We start from the raw sequence: 21765 nt of genomic DNA, 5'->3' as shown, positions 1-21765 counted from the left end.
AGGAAGGGAGGGAGGGAGGGAAGAAGGTAGGAAGGAGAAAGAAAAGAAGAAATAGAGGAAGGGAAGGTAAAAGAGAGAAAGAAAAAGAGCAAGAGATAGAAAGAAAGAGAATGAAAGAGAAATAAAAAGAGAGAGGGGGAATGAAAGAAATGGAAGGAAGGAAGGAAGGAGAGAAAGAAAGAGGAAGGAAGAAAGCAAAAGAAAGAAAAAAAGAATGAAAGAGCAAGAGAGAAAGAGAGAAAGAAAGAAAAAGAAATGAAAGAAAGAAGAAAGAAGGAAAGAAAGAAAGAGGAAAGAAAGAGAATGAAAGAGCAATAAAAAGAGGGGGGAATGAAAGAAATGGAAAGAGGGAAGGAAGGAGAGAAAGCAAGAGAAAGCAAGAAAGCAAGATAAAGAAAAAAGAATGAAAGAGCAAGAGAGAAATAGAGAAAGAAAGAAAAAGAAACGAAAGAAATTGTGATTTTGACTATGCCGGCTCCTTCCCTCCTCTTCTCCCAAGTCACTCATAGGCTCCTCTGGATGTGCAACAGGCTCTGGTTGGCTTTCAGCCTCTGACCCTATATCCTCTCCACCCTCCTCGCTATCAGACTGGAGTTCCAAGTACACTGGCCTAGGATACCAACCCATGCCCGTCTCTCGATCCTCAGAATCCGTGATCAGCTGTGCAGGACGCAGACGGGCCACAACACTTAGTAGGTTACTGTTGAATTTCAGGACCAGAGTGGTACTTTTAACTTTATAGATTAAAATAAACTTAAAAAGGTATTTTCAGAGTTTGAAAGATGTTCCTGCCAAGGAAATTGGAAGACATAAACTAAAAATGTATACAGTATAAGAAAATATTACAGGTAAAGTTGATACACTTTTATGAAGATGTCTTTGTGCGAAAAAGCTAAGGAAGGAAAAGCATCACCTTATGTTTGAATCATGTGGCTTTCGAGCAAAAGTTCTGAATATACTTCAGTTTATAAAGTAGGATAAAAAGAGGAATTTGACACGGTTTAAAGCCTTTTATTTTACCTTTAGAAAATTGGAATTTAAAATCAGTTTAGATAATCAAAACTAATACTATTCAGTTTTGCTGATTGGCTCTTAACAATATCATTAATGCTAACATGAATGTAATGATAAACAGATCCCAATGTACTTTTGGCAAACCATCAAATGCTGTCAGTTTCCAGACTGCAGTAAGCTGTTGAAGGAAAGAAAAAAAAACCTTAATATATAGATACATAGATATACATAGATACATACAGATACATATACTGTATACATACATACATACATACATACATACATACATACATACATACATACATACATACATACAAAAAGTGCTTCTTATGGATATCTTTTGTACTAAAGCCTTTCTCCCCACCCATCCCGGCTACTACAAGTACTTTACTGATACTGTGGAAACCCAGCAAGATATATTTCTGACTGGTTAACTGGTTAAATGCAATCTTTTGCTGAGAATATATATTCCCAATGGCCTCGATAAGTCTTCTTTTTGTGTAGATCATGCTAAGATTGCAGTGTAATATCTTTCCAGAAGCATTTTAATACCTTCATAATGCCCTTGCTTGCACTGATTTAGAGGTTTTGGAATTTATTCTTAATTTTCCTCCCACAACTATTTGGTTGCAATATCTTTCTTTTTTTCCCCTTTTCCTTTCAAGGTATACTCATTTTTTATTCTTTTCACTAAAACTCTGGCTACAATTCCATATTTTTATTGGACTGCTGCATTTTTCCTTGTTTTCTTTTTCAAATGCCTGCTTCTCTTCCAACTTCCATGATTATGTATATAGAATAATGACGGAATAACTGTAATGTTCAGGGGTGGGTTCCACTTACCTTCGCTACCAGTTCACACTGTGACATTTCGTGCGCATCCCCTCATGCAATTCTGTTTCCATGCATGCTCAGTAGCTATAATCAGCCCAAAATCCACTGTTATACTAATTATATATTAATTAAATAATTAATTAAAGAGTGTTATAATCCACTCAATTCCTAAGAGGTCAGTAAGGGGCGTGCATAAGTGCACCAACGTGCCTACCATTCCTGTCCTAATGTTCCCTCTTATCAGTACCCATCTCATGTATATAAACAACGGTATATCTATTTATTACCAATATGTACTTGACAAAATAAATGAATAAATACAACAAAACAAAACAAAACAAAACATAGCTGAGGAGCTGATCAGCTGTGCTTCGGGCAAAGGAATAAAGGTGGGCAGTCAGACCCTTTTTCAGGCAGCAGCAGAGAAAAAATTTCCAAACAGTAAAAGAATTCAGGAAAAAAATCCCCCCCAAAGATGGCAATGTCCACGGACCAATACCGACCGGGTCGGTGACATCATCATGACATCAAAGGGGGTCGCTATGTGTTCAGCTAATCTGGTCCAAACTGGGAGAAATCAGCCCCTGGTAATGCTGACTCTGCCAACCCATGGGCATTTACAAGTTTTCAAGTTCCTTCGAAATGCATCATCTGCTTACTTTGTATGCATCATTACCCACAGTTAGTGACTGCTCCTTTCTGTGCTACAAAGGAACTGTCAAATCTTGGGTTGTAAGAAAGGACCTCTCCTGCAACTCCTTCCACCCACCAATTTCCAGGAGGGAAAGATACATAACAGATTGATGTATGAACCACTCCAGTGACTCCACAAATATCTTTCCAATCCTGACTTAGCATAATATAAAGTCATGGTTTGTTAATCCATGCTTAAGAACATTGGACAATGCACTAGATAAATCATGGTCTACAAACCATAAAAACCAAGCTATGCATAAAACACAGATGAGGAATTGTGTTAAAGTCAATGTTTGTAATATGAATTTGATAATATTCTCTTCTCCTATAATCATCTTTATATACTGTGTAATTTGCCACTGACATTGACACTAGCCTCAGTGCTTTTACATCCTAACCATCTTTCTTGAAGCTATTGCTTATGCCAGGAATAATCTCAGGTTTTTTGTTTTCCCTTTAACACCCTGAATTCATTTACTAATTAAAGGTGTTAATGAATGTTAAAACCTTGCTTGATCCTTCATATGATCCCCTTCAGCTTAATCTAGTATAAATGTCAATTTCCTTCCTTGCCTTTCCTTCTGGGTATCTAATGGAAACAGTAAAGGCATCATTGCTTGCTGTTTTGACAACAATCTGACACACTGATTTAATATTAAACAATAATGTCTAACAGTATCAACTTTATATGTTGAGTAATCAAATACACTAACAAAAAAGGCCATATTGATATTAAAAATTAAAGTGCATATTTCCTGAATATCGTTCAGTGATTTTTTTTTATTAGTAAACAATGAATTTCTGCTAGTATATATAGGTGGTAAGCCATGCAGATTTGGAATGCAGTTTTCTCAAGCTTTTGGTGTCATTTGCAGCCTTCCTTTTATTAAGCTAAGGGTTTTGAATTATTGCACATACATAATTATTGTATATATATAATCATGGAAGTTGGAAGAGAGGCAGGCAATTGAAAAAGAAAAAAGGAAAAATGGTATAAAGAAGAAGCTACAGCAGCAGTCTAATAAAAATATGAAAACGAAAGGTTTTTGTCTATCGGTAGGTTTCAGTTTGGTTTATACACGTTCAACACAGCTGGTGGATGTCTGCATATATGCCAAATACAGTGATATCTCATCCTACAAACGCCCCTTCATACGAACGTTTTGTGATATGAACCTGGGGTTTACGATTTGCTTGCCTTGTCTTAAGAACCATTTTCATTTTCAAACCGAGCCTGGGGCGTGTGCTCTCTTAGTGTGCATGTGCTCTTGTACTGCACGTGCGCTCTCTGACTGCCGCAGGGATTTCCCTACCTTGTGATTGTCACCGCCGGGATTTCCCATTTGATTACAGCCCCTGCCGGGATTCCGCGCTCAGAAAAAGTGCTCGCAGAAAGCGCTCTCGCAGCCGCTTCGCTGGTAGCGCTTTTGTCAAGCTCTTCCAGAACGCCCGCCCTGCCTCTCCTGCAGCCCCTTTACTGACAGCCCTGGACAAAAGCGCTCCCAGTGAAGGGGCTGCAAGAGAGGCGGGGCGGGCATTCCCAAAGCACTCTCGCAGTCGTTTCCCCGGGAGCACTTTCTGTGAGTGCTTTGGGCATACCCGCCCTTCCCCTCTCGCAGCCCCTTTGCTGGGAGCACTTTCATCCAGGGCTGTCAGTGAAGGGGCTGCAGGAGAGGCAGGGTGGGCATTCCTAAAGTGCTTGGAGAAAGCGCTCTTGCAGCAGCTTCGCTGGGAGCGCTTTCTCTAAGTGCTTTGGGAATGCCCGCTCCACCCCTCTCGTAGCCCCTTCACTGGGAGTGCTTTCATCCAGGGCTGTCAGCAAAGGGGCTGCAGGAGAGGCGGGGCAGGCATTCCCAAAGCGCTCAGGGAAAGCATTCTTGCAGCTGCTTCGCTGGGAGCACTTTCGCCGAGCTCTTCCGGAATGCCCGCCCTGTCTCTCCTGCAGCCCCTTTGCTGACAGCCCTGGACGAAAGCGATCCCAGCGAAGGGGCTGCGAGAGGGCTAGGCAGGCGTTCCCAAAGCACTCGGAGAAAGCGCTCCCAGCGAAGCAGTGCAAGAGCGCTTTCTCCGAGCGCTTTGGGAATGCCTGCCCCGCCTCTCCTGTGTGAGCGTGGCTTATGCAGGATGCCCTGCATTTTCTTTCAACATCTTTCAGTGCAAATTGGGTGCTCTGGGGTGGAGCTCTTTTCCACTACCCCACTGTGTTCTCCACTGTCTGGGCAGTAGCCCGCCCCTGATTATACATGTAAAGCAACATCTGTTTCATAAACAACGTATTCTGAAACAGCTAAGACTAGCTAACATTATTAGAATGTTATAAGTTATATAAACCAGACTTACATTGAGAAGTGGCACACATGTAAGCACATGCATAGTCTCAAGTTTTACATATGCTAGGAACACTGGCATGATAGCATCTGGAGCGGTTTCAGCTGCCAAGTCATACCATCTTCTAGCTAAATGTATATCCTAAACATAAAAAAATAATTTCTAAAAATAGCAAATTGCTTTAGTAAAATATAGCAACTAGAAACTGCAACTAATCTTAGTTAGGCTTTACTTCTATATAGAACAGGGATCGGCAACCTTAAAAAGTCAAAGAGCCATTTGGACCCATTTCCCAAAGAAAACAAAATAGCTGGAGCCACAAAGCCTAGGTAGGCTTGGCAACTCAACGTCACTCCCACTGAGTCCCCCCAGTTACGCCTATCCAGGGTTTGTGGGTCTGTTTTCTATGAGAAAAGGGTATCTGTCTCTCTTTTCCATCTCTTTCTCTCCCTCTCTTTTTCTCCCTCTCATTTTTCTTTTTCTCTTTTCCTCTCTCCCTCTCTCCCTCCCCACTCTCTCTTCCTCCACACCCATCCCTCTCCCTCCTTCTTTCATCTCTTTCTCCCATCTCTCTTTTTCTCCCTCTGTCTCCTGTGTGTGTGCTGAGGAATGATCTCCACTCACAGCTTCTCTTCGGGTGACCCCCCTCCCCCTCCTGCAACTCCCTGGCTGGCTGTGGTGCATATGGGGAGACCCTCCTTAAGGCCCAAAGGTGCACGCAGAGAGTGGGTGGCAGGGGGCTGTTCACTTAAGGAGGGTCTTTGGACACGGCTTCACTCCTGTCCTAAGGATCCAGCCATTGCCTTGTCATGTCCCATCTCCTACTACCCCCTTGCAGCTCTTAGACCGAGGGTGAAGGGTGTTAGATCTGAATAAATGGAAGGACACATGGTTACCTGATTTTTCTTTATTAGGAATCATCTCTTGTAAGGTATAACAAGTAAGAAGTGTATATTTGAGGTTCGTGGCAAAAAACAAGGTACGCGGCTCGGCTCTCTCTTTTTAAAGGGCTTGTTCATCGTAGGCATGGCTTTGACAGCTGTTTGGATTTTCCCGTGGCTGGTATGTATATGAGCTAGTTTAAACACCTATTTACATAACCTATTTACATATTATTATTTATATAGATACATAACAGAGAGCGTGACCTCCAGGCCAAAGTGGCAGGAAGTGAAGGCTGCCTTTCACACAAATGTAATGCGAAGGCAAGTACAGGGCTGTTTCTCTCCTGCCCTAAGGATCTAGCTATCGCCTTGCCCCCCCCACAATCCCGCACGGGAGGACAAGGAGTGGGAGGAGGATCACCAGAGCAAAGGCAGTCTTTGTTTCCTGCCACTTCAGGCTGGAGCTCACCCCTCTTGGCTGAAGAGCTGTGGGGTGGGGAACAGGATGGGACACATCAAGGCAAGGGAATGGCCAGATCCTTAGGGCAGGAGAGAAGCCATGTCCAAAGACCCTCCTTAAGTGAGCGGCCACCTGCTGCCCATCCTCCAAGCACGCTTTTGCTAGACATATGCCTGAACTTTCTAGAGATAACATAACTGTAGAGCTTTTTAGGGTCATTTTGTTTGAATGTCCTGAAGAGTCAGTATTGAATATGAACCAAAGACCTTCAGATGTTTAATGTTGAAAAACATCAGACAGCAGACGGTTCTAGTTATGAGCCATTACTTACTTGGATTCTATCATTATTTTCTAGACATGGTATGATAAGGAAATCAAAAGCCAAAGCCCTACATATAATTTGTTCTAATTTATGTGATAGTTTTCCAATTGCTAATGTCCAGGACCCAAATTAGTGATTCCTGTCTGGGAGACAAAAATGCTTCTACACAAAATGAAGCACTATACTCAGGCAACACATTTTAGGCATCATGAAAAAGCCTTGAATTTTTAGTCACTCCACTGTGCCAGGAATGGGCTAGAATAACTTGTCCAAATCTGGATTTTTCTGAATTTTCAATTCTAATTTGCACTCTACAGTCTACTAATTTGTATTCTATAACTGAACTTGCAAATGTCATGGTACACTTATTTCTTAATGTTTTATAATTTCTATAGTCCACAAGTTATCATTAACATTTTAACTTACAAAAGTAGCCAGTTGGTTCTTAATTGCTTAAAGCACATCACTAAAATTGTTTTGTTTTGACATTAGTTTTTTTAACATTAGTTTTTGAAACAACCTTAATGATTGGTTACTTTACCTGAGGAACCCCTAAACCATTCTCATGCATGTAGGCCAGATTGAACATGGCTTCAGCGTTGAGTTGATTTGCAGCAAGAGTATAATAAGTTATTGCTGAAACATAATCTTTTGTTGTTCCAAAGCCATAGAAGTAATAATCTCCAATTTTAACTTTGGCAAATGCATTGCCTGAAAAACAAACGTGTGGAAGGAATAAAGAAGAAGAGGAGGAGGAGGAAGAAGATGAAGAGGAGGAGGAGGAGGAGGGGAGAAGAAGAAGAAGAAGAGGAGGAGGAGGAGGAGGAGGAGATTTTATTTGCACATTGTCTTGAAATGTGACAATAAACCTTTCAAAGTCACTTTTTCCACTGTCTTTTGAAGAATCTTGAAAAAATGCAAACATATATCCTACATGTTTATTTTAAATTATTTATATTCTACCATTCTATCCATAAGGATTTGAGGACAGCTAAAGATAATAAAATACATAAAACAAACACTTGAAATATAAAACTAATACCTCCATAACAGGCACAAAATTGGAAGTTGAATAGAATGCCAACAGAAAGAGAAGTACTCAGGAAGAGTATGGACTATGCAGAAATGAATTAACTTGCAAGGAAAATTAAGGATAAAGAAGATTCAGAGTTTTATAAAATTTGGGGGATATTTTATGAATGGATTGAAAACAAAAATGGATAAAAAAGTTAATGTAAATTTAATATAAAGAGATAAAGAAATGAGAAATATGATTGAGAGAACCTGGTTGAAAAAAAGAGAAAAGGAGGCAGCATTAGATATTTATGTAACATATACTTCAAATTAAACTAGAACAGGTTGGAAATGGAATTAAAGATTTAAGAATATGATTATTAGAATTGAAAAGTAAAGAAAAATTGCTTAGTCTGTCATTTATTAAATTAAAATTAGTTACTGAAATCGTATTTCATTTTTTTTCTTAGACAGACTGAATAATTTGTGATTTGAAAAGCGATTTAGGATACTTTACTATTTTTTTATATAACAGATTTTACAAACATGTTGTTATTCATTGAAGGTATATATGTTGTTATTTATCTATGCTTTTAGGGTGGAGAAAAATAAAAAAAATACTGATAAAAAAACAGTGAATATCTCCACAATTATCCCTAAGAGCTCGTGGATGGAAGCAATTCAGGAAGAGGATCTCCTCCACGCACCAACAGGGAGACCTCCGAATCAGAAGGTGAGAAACTGTTTAAGGTTGCTGGCTGATCTTATAATCTTAGGTTTTATTAATCAAGATGGGCCTTCTGATAGGGAGTAGAATTGACTTATTGTCTCTCCATATATAAAATTCAATTCCATTTAAATCCATAAAATCCTCAAACATTTGATTTCTGAAAATGTTAGGCTTTCAAAGCAGAGTGATTGCATTCCATTTATGTTGCAAACTTTCAACAGAATTTGTCATTACATGAAGTACAACCATTGCAATCCATGTGATAGTTTTGATCAGCAATTTGTAGAATTCAACTCATTTATGCAAAGGAGGTCATCTTTTACCACTTGCAATTCACAGAATCTACACTGAGTGGAGAGTGGATTTTATCTATTTTATAAAGAGAAATGATTCAATAGTTATGATGAAGCATTGTTCTAAAGCAATGTTATTAATATAAAATCTATTAGGCAGAGAGCATTGTTAAAATGTTCTAGTCCATTAGGGAGGGGGAATGAAATTTGACATACTCTCTCTCTCTGGTAATAGAAATGAAATGGGTTCCTTACTATGAGGAGTTGGACATCTCTTGATTACACGAGAAAACCATGAAATCTCTTGGCAATAATATGGAAGTAGTTTGCCATCTCTTTCTTCCAAGCAGGCTGGCATAAATTAAATCTAAGATAGTGTGGCAGATTTATAGCACTTGTCTGCTTACCTTTTATAAAATGTAGTTATCATCAGGACACCAAAAAGGAAGAGACATATTATAGTACCTAGCTAACTCTTCATTCTTCCATATGTTTATTTCTGTGTTTTGAACACTCACACAGTAAGTTTAAGAGGCAGGTCAAGGAACTGAATAAATAACTTTATCTAACAAACAAAACATTCTTTTTTTCTGATAGAATGAAATGACTTGCATGATTGAAATAACAATAAAGTAAAGCAATTTAAAGCTTTTAAGACTATCTTCTCCCTACTAAAAATAAAATGGGAGGCAATAAGAAAGTCATTAAGTGAAAATTGACTGGAACTGTGTTTTTTTTTCTCCCTGAACTGATTTCAACTGTTGGTTAAAATGGCTATAATCACGAAAATAGGCCAAACAAAAACAAGGAAGGAGGAATGAAGCCCCAATAGGCATTTGGGGTTTTTTTCTTTTATATTTTTTTCCTTGCTGTATTTTTTTTATTTAAGTTTTCTCTGTAAGCAGCCTAGACTCACTATAGAGTTGAGCAGACACAAAACTGATATAAACAAATAAAAATATAAGAGTTTTAACATAAAATGAGTGTGCGAAAATGCCATCTTAATATTATTTTAGTGTTATCTGCTTATTCTGTATCCCAAACACTACATGTTTCTTTGGGATGGGCTTAACATAATAACATAACAGTGCAAAAGATTAATAGGAGACTGGACACTAAAACATATAAATAATGGTTGCAGGAACTGGGTATGTTTAGTTTGATGAAAAGAAGGACTAGCGGTGACATGACAGCAGTGTTTCAATATATCAGGAGTTGCCACAAAGAAGAGGGAGTCAAGCTATTCTCCAAAGCACCTGAGGGGAAAACAAGAAGTAATGGATGGAAACTCGTAATCAAGGAGAGATAGATACAGGCATATTGCACAAGAGAAGAGTCTATAATTAATCAGTAGACCTTGCCTCCAGAAGTTGTGAATATTCATTGGAGGTTTTTAAGAAGAAATTGGGCAGCAATTTGTCTGAAATGGTATAGGGTATCCTCCCTGAACAGAGGATTGGACTAGGAGACCTCCAAGGTCCCTTCCAATTTTGTTATTCTGTATTCTGTAAGAATTTCTTGCTACTTAGTTTTAATAGCACAAAGAGAGGAAATTATGTTAATAAAAGTTATTGTTATTAACTCCGTACATACCTTGGCTTGCAGCTTGCTTCAATAAGAGAAGAGCCAATGGATACACTTGATTTCTATGTAGAAGTTTAACTTTTTCTGTAACAAAATTGTGGTGTCACATATCTTAAGGCAGCCCATCTTTTCCAGAATGCAAGAATGAGCATAATAGGAAATTCCCTTACCAGATTCCATGATGTAAACTGAATTAATCTGAGCTTCTTCATAGCCCATTTCAGCTAGATAGGCATATTGGGCTAGAGATGAGTCTATATTACCAGCCTGGTAAGCAAAATATGCTGTCCGGAACATTTCTGACCATCCTCCTAGCTCACATACAGTTTTATAAAGCTGAGGAGCACAAAGAAATCTATTTTTAAAAATCGAGCAAATAATCCTTGGAGTATCTGGCCTCTCCTGTCTTGATTAAGAAATCTTGTGTTCATTTCCTACCTTACTTGCAGAGACCTGAGATCAAATAAATGGCATACAACCCGCTTTGCAAATGGTTACACTGAAAAAAAGAGTGATGATCTATTGGAAATTATACACTGGAAGTGAAGATTTGAGTGAAGATGTCGCTGTGTCAGAGCTTCAAGGTAATTCAGATAAGAAGCACCAACCATGAGTATAGGCTATTAACATTACCTTTATTGTAAGGTTACAGTAACAGAATCTTGGAAATCTAGCCACCCCGAGTCCATGGAGAGGGGCAGCATACAAATCCAATAAATAAACAAATAAACAAATAAAATAAAATAAAATAAAATAAAAAAATAATAAATAAAAAAATAAAATAAAATAAAAATAAAATAAAAAAAATAAAAAAATAAAAAAAATAAAATAAATAAAATAAATAAAAGGAAAAAAGGAGAGGGAAAAAAAGGAGAGGAAAAAATATGTCACTGCATAAACTGAATATTACTCCTAAAAAAACCAACTATAAGTACAGTCAGTATATTTTCTCTCAATTAATATTTCAGTCCAGTAGTACAGCCTTCCCAACACTGCTCCACACCATGAGAAATATGGAGAAGATAAAGGAAGCTGCTTAAAATAAATGCCCTTTCCTATAGTACATCTATAAAGGGAATTTGTGTAAGTTGGAATGGGGCTTATTTCCCAATGCATATGCAGGTGCACAGTGTAAATATGTTCACCTTGATTGCTGTAGTGTTTAGTGTTCCTGTTCCTGAACATTGCATTAGACACCATAGAACAATTCAAAGAACATTACAGGACTAAATTTGGAAGGAAGGATTCTCCCTACATCCCAAAGCATCTTCCAGCTTTTTTGATCCTGTTACAATAATCTGATTTTGTTGTATGGTGTTGTATTCATATAGTCTTATGTTGGTGAAATCAGTTCTCCCCTCTCCCGAATAATTGATTACAGGACAATAAGAGGATAACATGACAACAGCTGTCGTTCAATTACTGGTAAAGACCAGATTATGGTCTTCAGCCTCATGTCTCCAGCCTCATGTGTCCATAGAGTTGGCCTTCTCCAGGTCCGGTCAGTCAAGCAATACTGTCTGGGGGGACCTAGAGGAAAGGCCTTCTCTGTGACAGCTCCGACTCTCTGGAACCAACTCCCCCCACTCTCCTGGCCTTCCAGAAGGCTTTTAAAACTCACCTATGCCGACAGAAGGCCTGGGGCCATTGAGCTTTAACATATTGCTCCGGCCATCAGTATGACTGTGGTGTATATAAATGTAGTTGGATGGTTTCTAACTTGGGGTTTTTAGATCATTTAAAATTGGGCTTTTTGAATTGTTTTGTATTTTCTATATGTTGTGAGCTGCTTTGGGTCTTCGTAGAAGGGATACGTCAGATAGATAGATAGATAGATAGATAGATAGATAGATAGATAGATAGATAGATAGATAGATAGATAGATAGATATTGTTGTTGTTGTTGTTGTTGTTGTCATTATTATTATTATTATTATTTCGACTTCCATGCAGCCTAATCTTGAAGGACTCAGGGCGGCTTACAACAACAATATAAATACAATATAAATAGATACAAAATGATAAAAAGAAGTCAAACATTATTTAAGACTAAAACATTAACTAAAACTAAAACACCATGAAAAAAGTTATTATAAAAAGGACAGTCACAATCGTATACATGCATACCATTCATACAGTTGGACATCAAAGATGTAAATTTATGGTCCCCAGGCCTGCCGGCAAAGTCAGGTCTGTGTGGCTTTACGAAAAGCCAGCAGGGTGGGAGCAGTACGGACATTGGGCAGTAGATAGATAGATAGATAGATAGATAGATAGATAGATAGATAGATAGATAGATAGATAGATAGATGATAGATAGATAATAGATAGATAATAGATAGATAGATAGATAGATAATAGATAGATAGATAGATAATAGATAGATAGATAGATAGATAATAGATAGATAGATAGATAGATAATAGATAGATAGATAGATAATAGATAGATAGATAATAGATAGATAGATAGATAGATAGATAGATAATAGATAGATAGATAATAGATAGATAGATAGATAGATAATAGATAGATAGATAGATAATAGATACCGTGTTTCCCCGATAGTAAGACCCCCCCCGATTGTAAGACATATGGGGGGTTTCAGGGGGGTCGGTTAATATAAGCCATACCCCGAAAGTAAGACATATGTCTTACTTTCGGGGAAACACGGTACTAAAAGCGAGGGAAGCATTGGAGCAGTTCGCGGCGCCCTGGCAGCGGTTCCCTCCGCTTTGACGGCGCTGGTCCGCTCGCTCGTCCCCACAACCGACCCGTTTCCCCGACACGCATCTGGAGGGGAGGAGCCGCTCTGCGCAGTTGGGCAGCCCTGCCTGCCGGAAAGGAGGCGGGCGAAGTAGGGCGCAGCTCCGGCCGCCCGCTCGGCTCGCTTCTACAACTTCGGACCAGCGCCGTCCTTCGCCTCGCATTTCCTGGTTGGCGAGCCTGGATTGTTTTTCCTGCGAGCGCTGGTCCCCGCTAAGCCTTCTGCGCCTGACTCGGCGAGGCGAGAGGGAAGAAGGAGAAGCGCAAGTGGATGCGGAGCGAAGGAAGGATAAATGCCTCCCGGGTGCTCCACATCCACTTGCGCTTCTCCTTCTTCCCTCTCGCCTCACCGAGTCAGGCTCAGAAGGCTTAGCGGGGACCAGCGCTCGCAGGAAAAACAATCCAGGCTCGCCAACCCGGAAATGCGAGGCGAAGGACGGCGCTGGTCCGAAGTTGTAGAAGCGAGCCGAGCGGGCGGCCGGAGCTGCGCCCTCCTTCGCTCGCCTCCTTTCCGGCAGGCAGGGCTGCCCAACTGCGCAGAGCGGCTCCTCCCCTCCAGACGCGTGTCGGGGAAGCGGGTCGGTTGCGGGGACGAGCGAGCGGACCAGCGCCGTCAAAGCAGAGGGAACCGCCACCAGGGCTGCTGCCGTGCTGCCGAGCAGATCAGCTGCTGGGCGGCCGAAGAAACCTTCCCTGGGTCTTCCCGACTTCACCCTGTCAATTTGGTGAGTGGAGGCGGGAAACGGTGGGGGGGGGGTATGTAAGACATACCCCGAAAGTAAGACCTAGTGGGGCTTTTGGGGGTAAAAAGAAAGTAAGACACTGTCTTACTATCGGGGAAACACGGTAGATAGATAGATAGATGAATAGATAGATAGATAATAGATAGATAGATAGATAGATAGATAGATAGATAGATAGATAGAGATAGATAATAGATAGATAGATAAATAATAGATAGATAGATAGATAGATAGATAATAGATAGATAGATAGATAGATAGATAGATCGATAATAGATAGATAGATAATAGATAGATAGATAGATAGATAGATAGATAGATAGATAATAGATAGATAATAGATAGATAGATAGATAGATAGATAGATAGATAGATAGATAGATAGATAGATAGATAGAGGTCATCGTAAGCAGATGATTGCTGCTACTTACTTCAACGGCATTTTGACAGGATTTAAACACCCCCGTTCCTTTAGCATACATGTGAGCCAAATAGTACATTGCAAGAAGATGGCCATTTTCAAATGCCAAGTAAAAATATTTGTAGGCAAGTTTAAAATCTCTCCTCACTTCTAAACCATCTGAAACAAAATTTAATTTGGGAGTTTTGGATTTTCAGTAGGAAAGAAAGAGCAAGGGAGGGAGGGGAGGGGACGAGGGAAAGAAGGATTTATGACTTACCGTAATACATGACTCCTAGCTGAAATTGGGCATTGTCATATCCTTTCTCCGCTGCTTTTTGAAAATACTGAAAAGCTCCAGTGTAATTCTGAAAAGTGAATCAATTTTGATGATTCACAGCAGTTCTAATTCTTCTCCAGTTTTGCATTGCTCTATCAATGCCTCAAAAACTATTTAAAGCAAAATTATTAGAAAACTGATTATAACAGGATTCAGTCTTATATTCAAAGTCTGCACCTGTTGACTGTTTTTGAACTCTTATGGGATGTTACCCTACATTAGACTGAACTTGTTCCCATGATTTTACCCATTAATATGTAGGATATGAAAGAGGCCTAATGAAATTAAGACTTACCAGTGGGACACCTCTACCTTTTAAAGAAAGGATACCAAGCCCCCAGAGTCCGATAGAATTACCCTAAACAATAGGAGAGATAGCTCCATTTAGACATAGGATAATCTTCATCAATAAAACTGACAGAAATACTAAGTGATTGTTCACAGTTCTACCTTCCACAATAGGTAATATTGAAGCGACAGTAATGTCCAAAGTACAAACTATTCAGAAGGTCCATGACTAAGATCACAGTGCAATAAAGAGGCAGCCAACCAATCGTGAGTGTCAGAATACAAAGAATCTACTCCTTTCCCAAATGCATGCAATGTAATAAAACACATACATATATTAAAGCAGCAGAGTTTGCTCTATGATGTCACAATGGTTGTTTTATTGTTTGTCTCTACTTGCCTCTGAGGTAATTGTTTGTCTCTACTTGCCTCTGAGGTAATACCCATGGTTTAACATTAAAAACTGCAGGAGAAGCAAGAAAGATTGGACTATAAAACGTCAAAAAAGAATAAGAATTTATTTATTTATTTGTCTGTCTGTCTGTCTGTTTATTTAATTTTACTTTTATGCCGCCCAATCCTGAAGGACTCAGGGCGGCTTACAACAGTATAAAATTACAAATAACAACCAGAATAAAAAGAAATCAAGAAAAAAAACTAATTTCTAAAATCCTAATTAAAACGTCAGACAGTTCAACAGCAAACGTACTAATATTCATACCAATTCAGACACATGGACAAGCTAGTGGTTGATTTAGAGCCCCCAAGCCCGCTGGCATAGCCAGGTCTTTGTGGCCTTATGGTGGGGGCCATACGGACCTCAGGGGCGAGTTGATTCCATAAAGTTGGGGCAGCAACAGAGAAGGCCCTCCCCTACATTAAAAATATATTACCAAAATCATTTTTATTATAGTAGAGGAATTAAATATATTTGAAACATGGAGGGGGAAATTTCCATCAAAGAAACAATATACATTTTATGTCCAATAAACATTTATTTATTTATTTATTTATTTATTTATTTATTTATTTATTTATTTATTTATTTATTTATTTATTTATTTATTTATTTAATTCATTTGTCCAATGCACAAATACATAGGAAGAAAAATAAACATGTAGTAATATATATAAGGGTAAAGTGAACTTAGAGGAGAGGATATATGAAAGAAAGAAAATATATATGGTAAGTGAGAGAAAGGAAAGACAATTGGACAGGAGACGAAAGGCACACCAGTGCACTTATGTACACCCCTTACTGGCCTCTTAGGAACCTGGAGAGGTCAATCGTGGAGAGTCTAAGGGAGAAATGTTGGGGGTTAGGGGTTGACACAATTGAGTCCGGCAATGAGTTCCACGCTTCGATAACTCGATTGTTGAAATCATATTTTTTACAGTCAAGTTTGGAGCAGTTAATATTAAGTTTGAATTTGTTGCGTGCTCTTGTGTTGTTGCGGTTGAAGCTGAAGTAGTCATTGACCGGTAGGACGTTGCAGCATATGATCTTATGGGCAATACTCAAATCGTGTTTTAGGCGCCATAGTTCTAGGCTTTCTAGGCCCAGGATTGTTAGTCTATTTTCGTAGGATATTCTGTTTTGAGTGGAGGAGTGATGGGCTCTTCTGGTGAAATATCTTTGGACATTTTCAAGGGTGTTGATGTCTGAGATGTGATATGGGTTCCAGACAGATGAGCAGTAGTCTAGGATGGGTCTGGCAAAAGTTTTGTAGGCTCTTGTGAGTAGTGTGACATTGCCTGAGCAGAAGCTGCGTAGGATCAGGTTATCAACTCTAGAAGATTTTTTGGCGATATTGTTGCAATGAGCTTTAGCACTTAGGTCATTCGATATTAGTATTCCAAGGTCTTTTACTGAGTGTGGGTTGGCAGTGAGAGATTGTTTATTCAGTTCGTATGTGCGGTTTGGATTCTTTTTGCCAATGTGTAGAGCATTTGTTGGTTGATATTTGAAGTTGCCAGGTGTTAGACCAGTCTGAAACAAAGTCCAGGTCTTTTTGGAGAGTGAGTGTGTTGTCAGTGGTGTTGAAAAGTTTCACATCTTCGGCAAAAAGAACACAGTTGCTTTCGATATGGTCACAGAGGTCATTTATGTAGAGAATGAAGAGGGTAGGACCTAGTACGCTTCCTTGGGGAACGCCACTTATGACAGGGATGGGGGTGGAGATGGCCATATGTCCTGGTGAAGAATATGTATATAAGAATATATTGTACTGTATATAGATAAGCAGCTGTCAAGAAAGCCAACACAGTTCTAGGCTGCATTAACAGAGGGATAGAATCAAGATCACATGAAGTGTTAATACCACTTTATAAGGCACTTGGAATACTGCATTCAGTTTTGGTTGCCATGAAGCAAAAAGGATATTGAGACTCTAAAATAAGTGCAGAGAAGAGCAACAAAAATGGTTAAGGGACTGGAGGCTAAAACATATGAAGAACAGTTGCAGGAAGTGGGCATGGCTAGTTTAACGAAAAGAAGGACCAGGGGAGACATGATATAGAAAAGAAGGACCAGGGGAGACATGCCTAGAAGACCTCCAGGATCCTTCCCAACTCTGTTATCATCATCATCATCATCATCATCATCATTATATTATTATTATTATTATTATTATTTTGTGGATGTCAACAGACTTATTAGCAAATGTCAAAATGTAAGCATTGAAATTGGTATGTGGGTTGGTCATAACCCGATTACAACTATTTGGAAAGGTCAAAAGAAAAGAACTAGATGGACTTTAAATCAAGAAATAATGAATGAAAAAGAATTTCAACAACTTATAGGAAAAGAAATTGACTTTTTCTTTAAAGAAAATAGAGTCATATTTCACTTCAAATTGTATGGGACACAGCAAAAGCATATATTAGAGGATTGGTGATGAATATGAGTAAAAGATTGATTAGAAAATGAATATGAAGACAAATAACACTGAGTAAATTGTAGAAAATTAGAGAAGTTGAAGGTGGTAGATCCTGGTGACAAAGTTAGATAGTTGAGGAGGCAGCATTGAGATAGTAGTTAATATACCTAGGAAAATACAAGGTATATATATAAATATGGATACAGATGTTTCATTGAATAGAAATATATAATTATATATACAGTATTTTGTTACAAATTATAGGTCTGGATGTATAGTGGAGAAAATAAAAATTAAACAAAAACAAAACAAAGTGCCATATCCTGTCCATTTTCATAACCTCCTCAAGAAAACAAAAAAGAAACTGTAATGACTGGATGTCCCACAACAAAGATCTTTGTCACTTAAAAAGCAGAATTTATTGATGTTTTCTAACTTCTCAACTTTTACATTGATCCAATTCCTTTAGCTACATGTGATCTTCTTAAGATCGCATTTTCTTCTGATCCTAAACTTAATTATTTTACAAATTCCTCCATATTAGTTTTCAATTAACTTTTGCCCACCGAAGTTAAATAAACTATTTTCCTTTTACATCATCCATTTCTGGCCCAATACCATTTAATCTCAGTATTATTTGCATTGGCATTCTTCTGTCTCAAAATACCATGGTATCCTGCTCTGGATTCCCCACAGCATGAAGCCCAGGTAGGTTAGTATGGAGGATAGACCAATAGGATTATTGGTATGGTATTATATAAGTTCAACTGTGTGCTCATGGTGTCAATGTACAAGTGCTACATTCACATACACTTTCATATTTCTCCTTCTCTTTCTGCAACACTTCCCAGCTAGGAGTATTTTTGCAAGTTCTTTGAAATCCATGCAGTTCAAACTTTCATATTGCTCCTTCTCTTTCTGCAAGACTTTTCAGCTAAATTAAAGGAGCATTTTTGCAAGTTCTTTGAAATCCATGCAGTTCAAACAAAATTTTAAAAAATTAGTACATTACCTTATTTGCTGCCATGGTGAAGAACTTCAAAGCCATAATATTACTCTGAGTCACAACAGTACTTCCTTTTAAATACATCTGCATATATTAAAAGAATACAGTTCAGCTGATGGATATATACTACCTTAACTAAAATTCCCAAAGGAACTGTTATGCATGGTTCTATTTTTTATTTTCTGTATTTTGTAGCTGACCTAGTTTTATTTATAGGGAGGAACAGAAAATAATATGAGCCCAAACTTATCTCAAGAAACAAAATAACGGTATGTACCTTTCCAATGAATGCCATCCCATTTGCATTGCCAGCATTTGCTGCTTTTAGGAAGTAGTAGAAAGCTTTCTGATGGAAAAACAGCAAGGAAAAATTAGCATGTCTAAAACAGTTCTTTCTAATTTGAGCTTTTAGAATTTTTTTTATTACTTTCATATAGAAAGAGAAAAAAATTGAGAAAATGAGAATTTTTTAAAAAAGTGTTAAAAAGTTCTTGGAAACAATGTATCTTCTCTGGCAGTAGTTTTTAATGAAATGGATTTGAATAAAAGTAGTTTTTAATTATTTAGCAAAAAGTACTACAAGATCAGATTAATCCTCAATGATTCTAAAACTGACAGCGGTTTCAGATGCTGTTAGTGCACTGGGATCTGTTTGTAATGTTAAGAAAGTTGGGGTTTGATTCTGAGTTTTTCTCTCTCTCTCCCAATTTTAGGAAATCCCATTTCCGTTTGAAAAATTCAACTTGCAATATGATATGAAAATAAAAGCACAATGTTTCCTAGGTGGGATCCCAAAAGAGAAGCCAAGGTTTATTCTGCTCAGATAATGCTGATGAAATTCCCACATTGCCATCATTTCTTACGTTGCCATTACTCCATTTGAAAAAAATTAGCATCAACTTTTTCAACTGCATTTGGAACATTCAAGAATTTTAAAAAGGAACAGAACTTTAAAATAATCTGTATACATGTTTGCTACATTCCAACTACCACTCATTAAAAATGTTTAGACAGGATAGCCTTTAGGTGGTAATTCTTGGACTTTTAATCTAACTTTAGGATATTGGGATTAAAAAAGTGTTTTTAAACATACTGAAAATTGAGAATGTGCATATTAATTAATGTTAAAGGAACAGCGTTCATCCCTAAAATCCAAATATACATACAGCATGATCTTTTTCTAGTCCTCTTCTTCCAAAAAGATGCAGCTGTCCAAGATATAGCTGGGGAAAAGGAATTGTTGGTATGCAAAGTGAATGAACTATACATAATGGCAAAAGAATAAGACCTTGGAGAACTATATAGAAGTATGAAATCCCCATAGCAATTATATCCTGCAATTATACTAAGTAATCTCTTCATGGATCATTAATTTGTAAAGTTTGAAGGGCTTTATATAGTTCACTCTATAAGACACACAGACATTTCCACCCACTTTGAGGAGGGGAGTAAATCTTATAGTCCCAAAAATATGGTAACTTAGGTGATCACTGTTTCTTCAGTTTTTTTGTATAGGCAGCACTTCCTATCTATTGCTGTCTTCTTAATTCTGGCTTTGTGTGCATTTGATATTATTACTATTTGTTGTGGTTAGCTCTGGCCCAGCTCCTGCCCCAAAGACTGTGGATGTGGGGGAGACATCCACATGCTGCAGGCCTGTTTTGCGCCCCCCCCCCCCGGTGGAATCTGCTGATGAAGGCTCCTCTGACCAAGAAGACATGAGTGACAGGGAGGAGGAGAGTGTGGCAGACAGCTCAGAAGGAGATCAATTATCTCTTTCCTCCTTGGATTCAGAACAAGAGTTAATGATACAGCCACGCATGCGGAGAGCGATGCATAGGCAACAACAACTGAGAGATTATTATCAAAGAAAATGAGGCCACCTGTGGTTGGGTGGGGCTGTGGTAATTAGTGAGGCTGCTATAAATAGCAGCCTGTGGGTTTGGCCGTTGTGGAGGATTATCTGATCTTTGTGTTTCGTGACTGCTTTACTGACTTTGACCTTTTGTGTGCTGATTTTTCCCCGCTTTGAAAATAAACCAGAGCAAAGTGTGTTTCACTTTGTGAAAGAAGAAGGACTGTGAATTGCCTCACAGCTGCAAGCTAAGTATCACAGAACTGATAAGGGACTTGTACAAATTACCAGTTTGTTTGGAGATCAGTGCTTTTTGCTATACAAAAAGAGGGCTTGGTTTAAGTGAATTTTTATTATAAAGAACATTGTTTTGAATTTTCAAACGTGTGTGTGTGTCTGAAATTTGTACCTGTGAATTTTTGGGAGGAGTCTACCAGAGAGTCCAACAGAACACTATTATTGTTGTTGGTCTGTCTGTCTGTCTGCCTGTCTATCGATCGATCGATCAATCAATCGATTGATCGATCAATTGATCTACCTACCTACCTACCTACCTACCTATCTTAGTGTATTGTGGAAACCCAGACCATTAGATTGTTTGTATTTTGTGAATTCAGAAAGTGAATTAATTCTTATGTGAAGCAAGCCAAGGAGTAAGACATATAGGAAAATTTTCTTACCTGTATTTTTGTGTTTCCTCTTTCAGCCAAAAACTTTAAATATTGATGTAAGTCCCAATCCACAAATTCTTCATTATTACTCAGATTTTCTGGCATTAAGTTCACTCTTTCAACTGGTATGTCTTCATTTTTTTCTAATTCGTTAGCTACTATTGATAACAATAACTCACATTATTAAAACAGTTACTGTAGTTTGTAAGATATAAATGCTACAAAATCATCCTTCAAGGACAGAGAAAATGAACAACTGTTGATTTAGTAAAACAAATGGAAGGAAAAAAAATTGACAATACTTTGGAAATCAGGTGCTTTTTAAAATCAGTTTCAATACAAAAGGTGATCTGGAACACATTACATCATGCATTTAATTCCAACTAGATTAGCACAAATAATCTATAGTTATCAAAAATGTTGAATGGGTTGCAATCAGAAAAGAACATGTGGTGGACATTGAAATGGGATACCATATTGGAAGGCAATATTCAAAGAATTTTAACTAAACCAAAAGTAGAATACATGCCAGAGTTACATAATTTTGAGGGTAATGATTTAAAGTAAATAAAAATGTCCAGAGTTGCTTGATATTGAGATGGGAAAAGAAGGAAAGAAGGAAGGAAGGAAGGAAGGAAGGAAGGAAGGAAGGAATTATA

General features: G+C 38.2%; 1 protein-coding gene across 8 annotated transcripts in view; it reads right to left on the bottom strand.

Annotated features, from left to right (window-relative positions):
* Positions 1–995: 995 nt before the first annotated feature.
* SEL1L2 (SEL1L2 adaptor subunit of SYVN1 ubiquitin ligase) overlaps positions 996–21765 on the bottom strand; it is a 50709-nt gene continuing 29939 nt past the window's right edge. For 5 of the 8 annotated variants that reach the window (XM_070732609.1, XM_070732616.1, XM_070732613.1 and 2 more), the window contains 12 exons: positions 21116–21264; positions 19747–19803; positions 18858–18926; positions 18587–18664; positions 14703–14765; positions 14348–14435; positions 14099–14247; positions 10330–10495; positions 10169–10243; positions 7080–7249; positions 4885–5013; positions 996–1192 (listed from right to left, as the gene is read on the bottom strand). In XM_070732609.1, coding sequence (XP_070588710.1) covers positions 1073–1192; positions 4885–5013; positions 7080–7249; positions 10169–10243; positions 10330–10495; positions 14099–14247; positions 14348–14435; positions 14703–14765; positions 18587–18664; positions 18858–18926; positions 19747–19803; positions 21116–21264 — 1313 coding nt within the window. In that variant the 3' untranslated portion in view covers positions 996–1072. Of the gene's footprint in view, positions 1193–4884; positions 5014–7079; positions 7250–9505; positions 9832–10168; positions 10244–10329; positions 10496–14098; positions 14248–14347; positions 14436–14702; positions 14766–18586; positions 18665–18857; positions 18927–19746; positions 19804–21115; positions 21265–21765 lie in introns of those variants that run through there. The other 3 variants (XM_070732610.1, XM_070732611.1, XM_070732617.1) reach the window with 3 other exon arrangements.

Source organism: Erythrolamprus reginae, chromosome 1 (assembly GCF_031021105.1).
Source record: "Erythrolamprus reginae isolate rEryReg1 chromosome 1, rEryReg1.hap1, whole genome shotgun sequence".
Lineage (NCBI taxonomy): Eukaryota > Metazoa > Chordata > Lepidosauria > Squamata > Dipsadidae > Erythrolamprus > Erythrolamprus reginae.
This window is presented reverse-complemented; position numbering and strand designations above follow the sequence as displayed.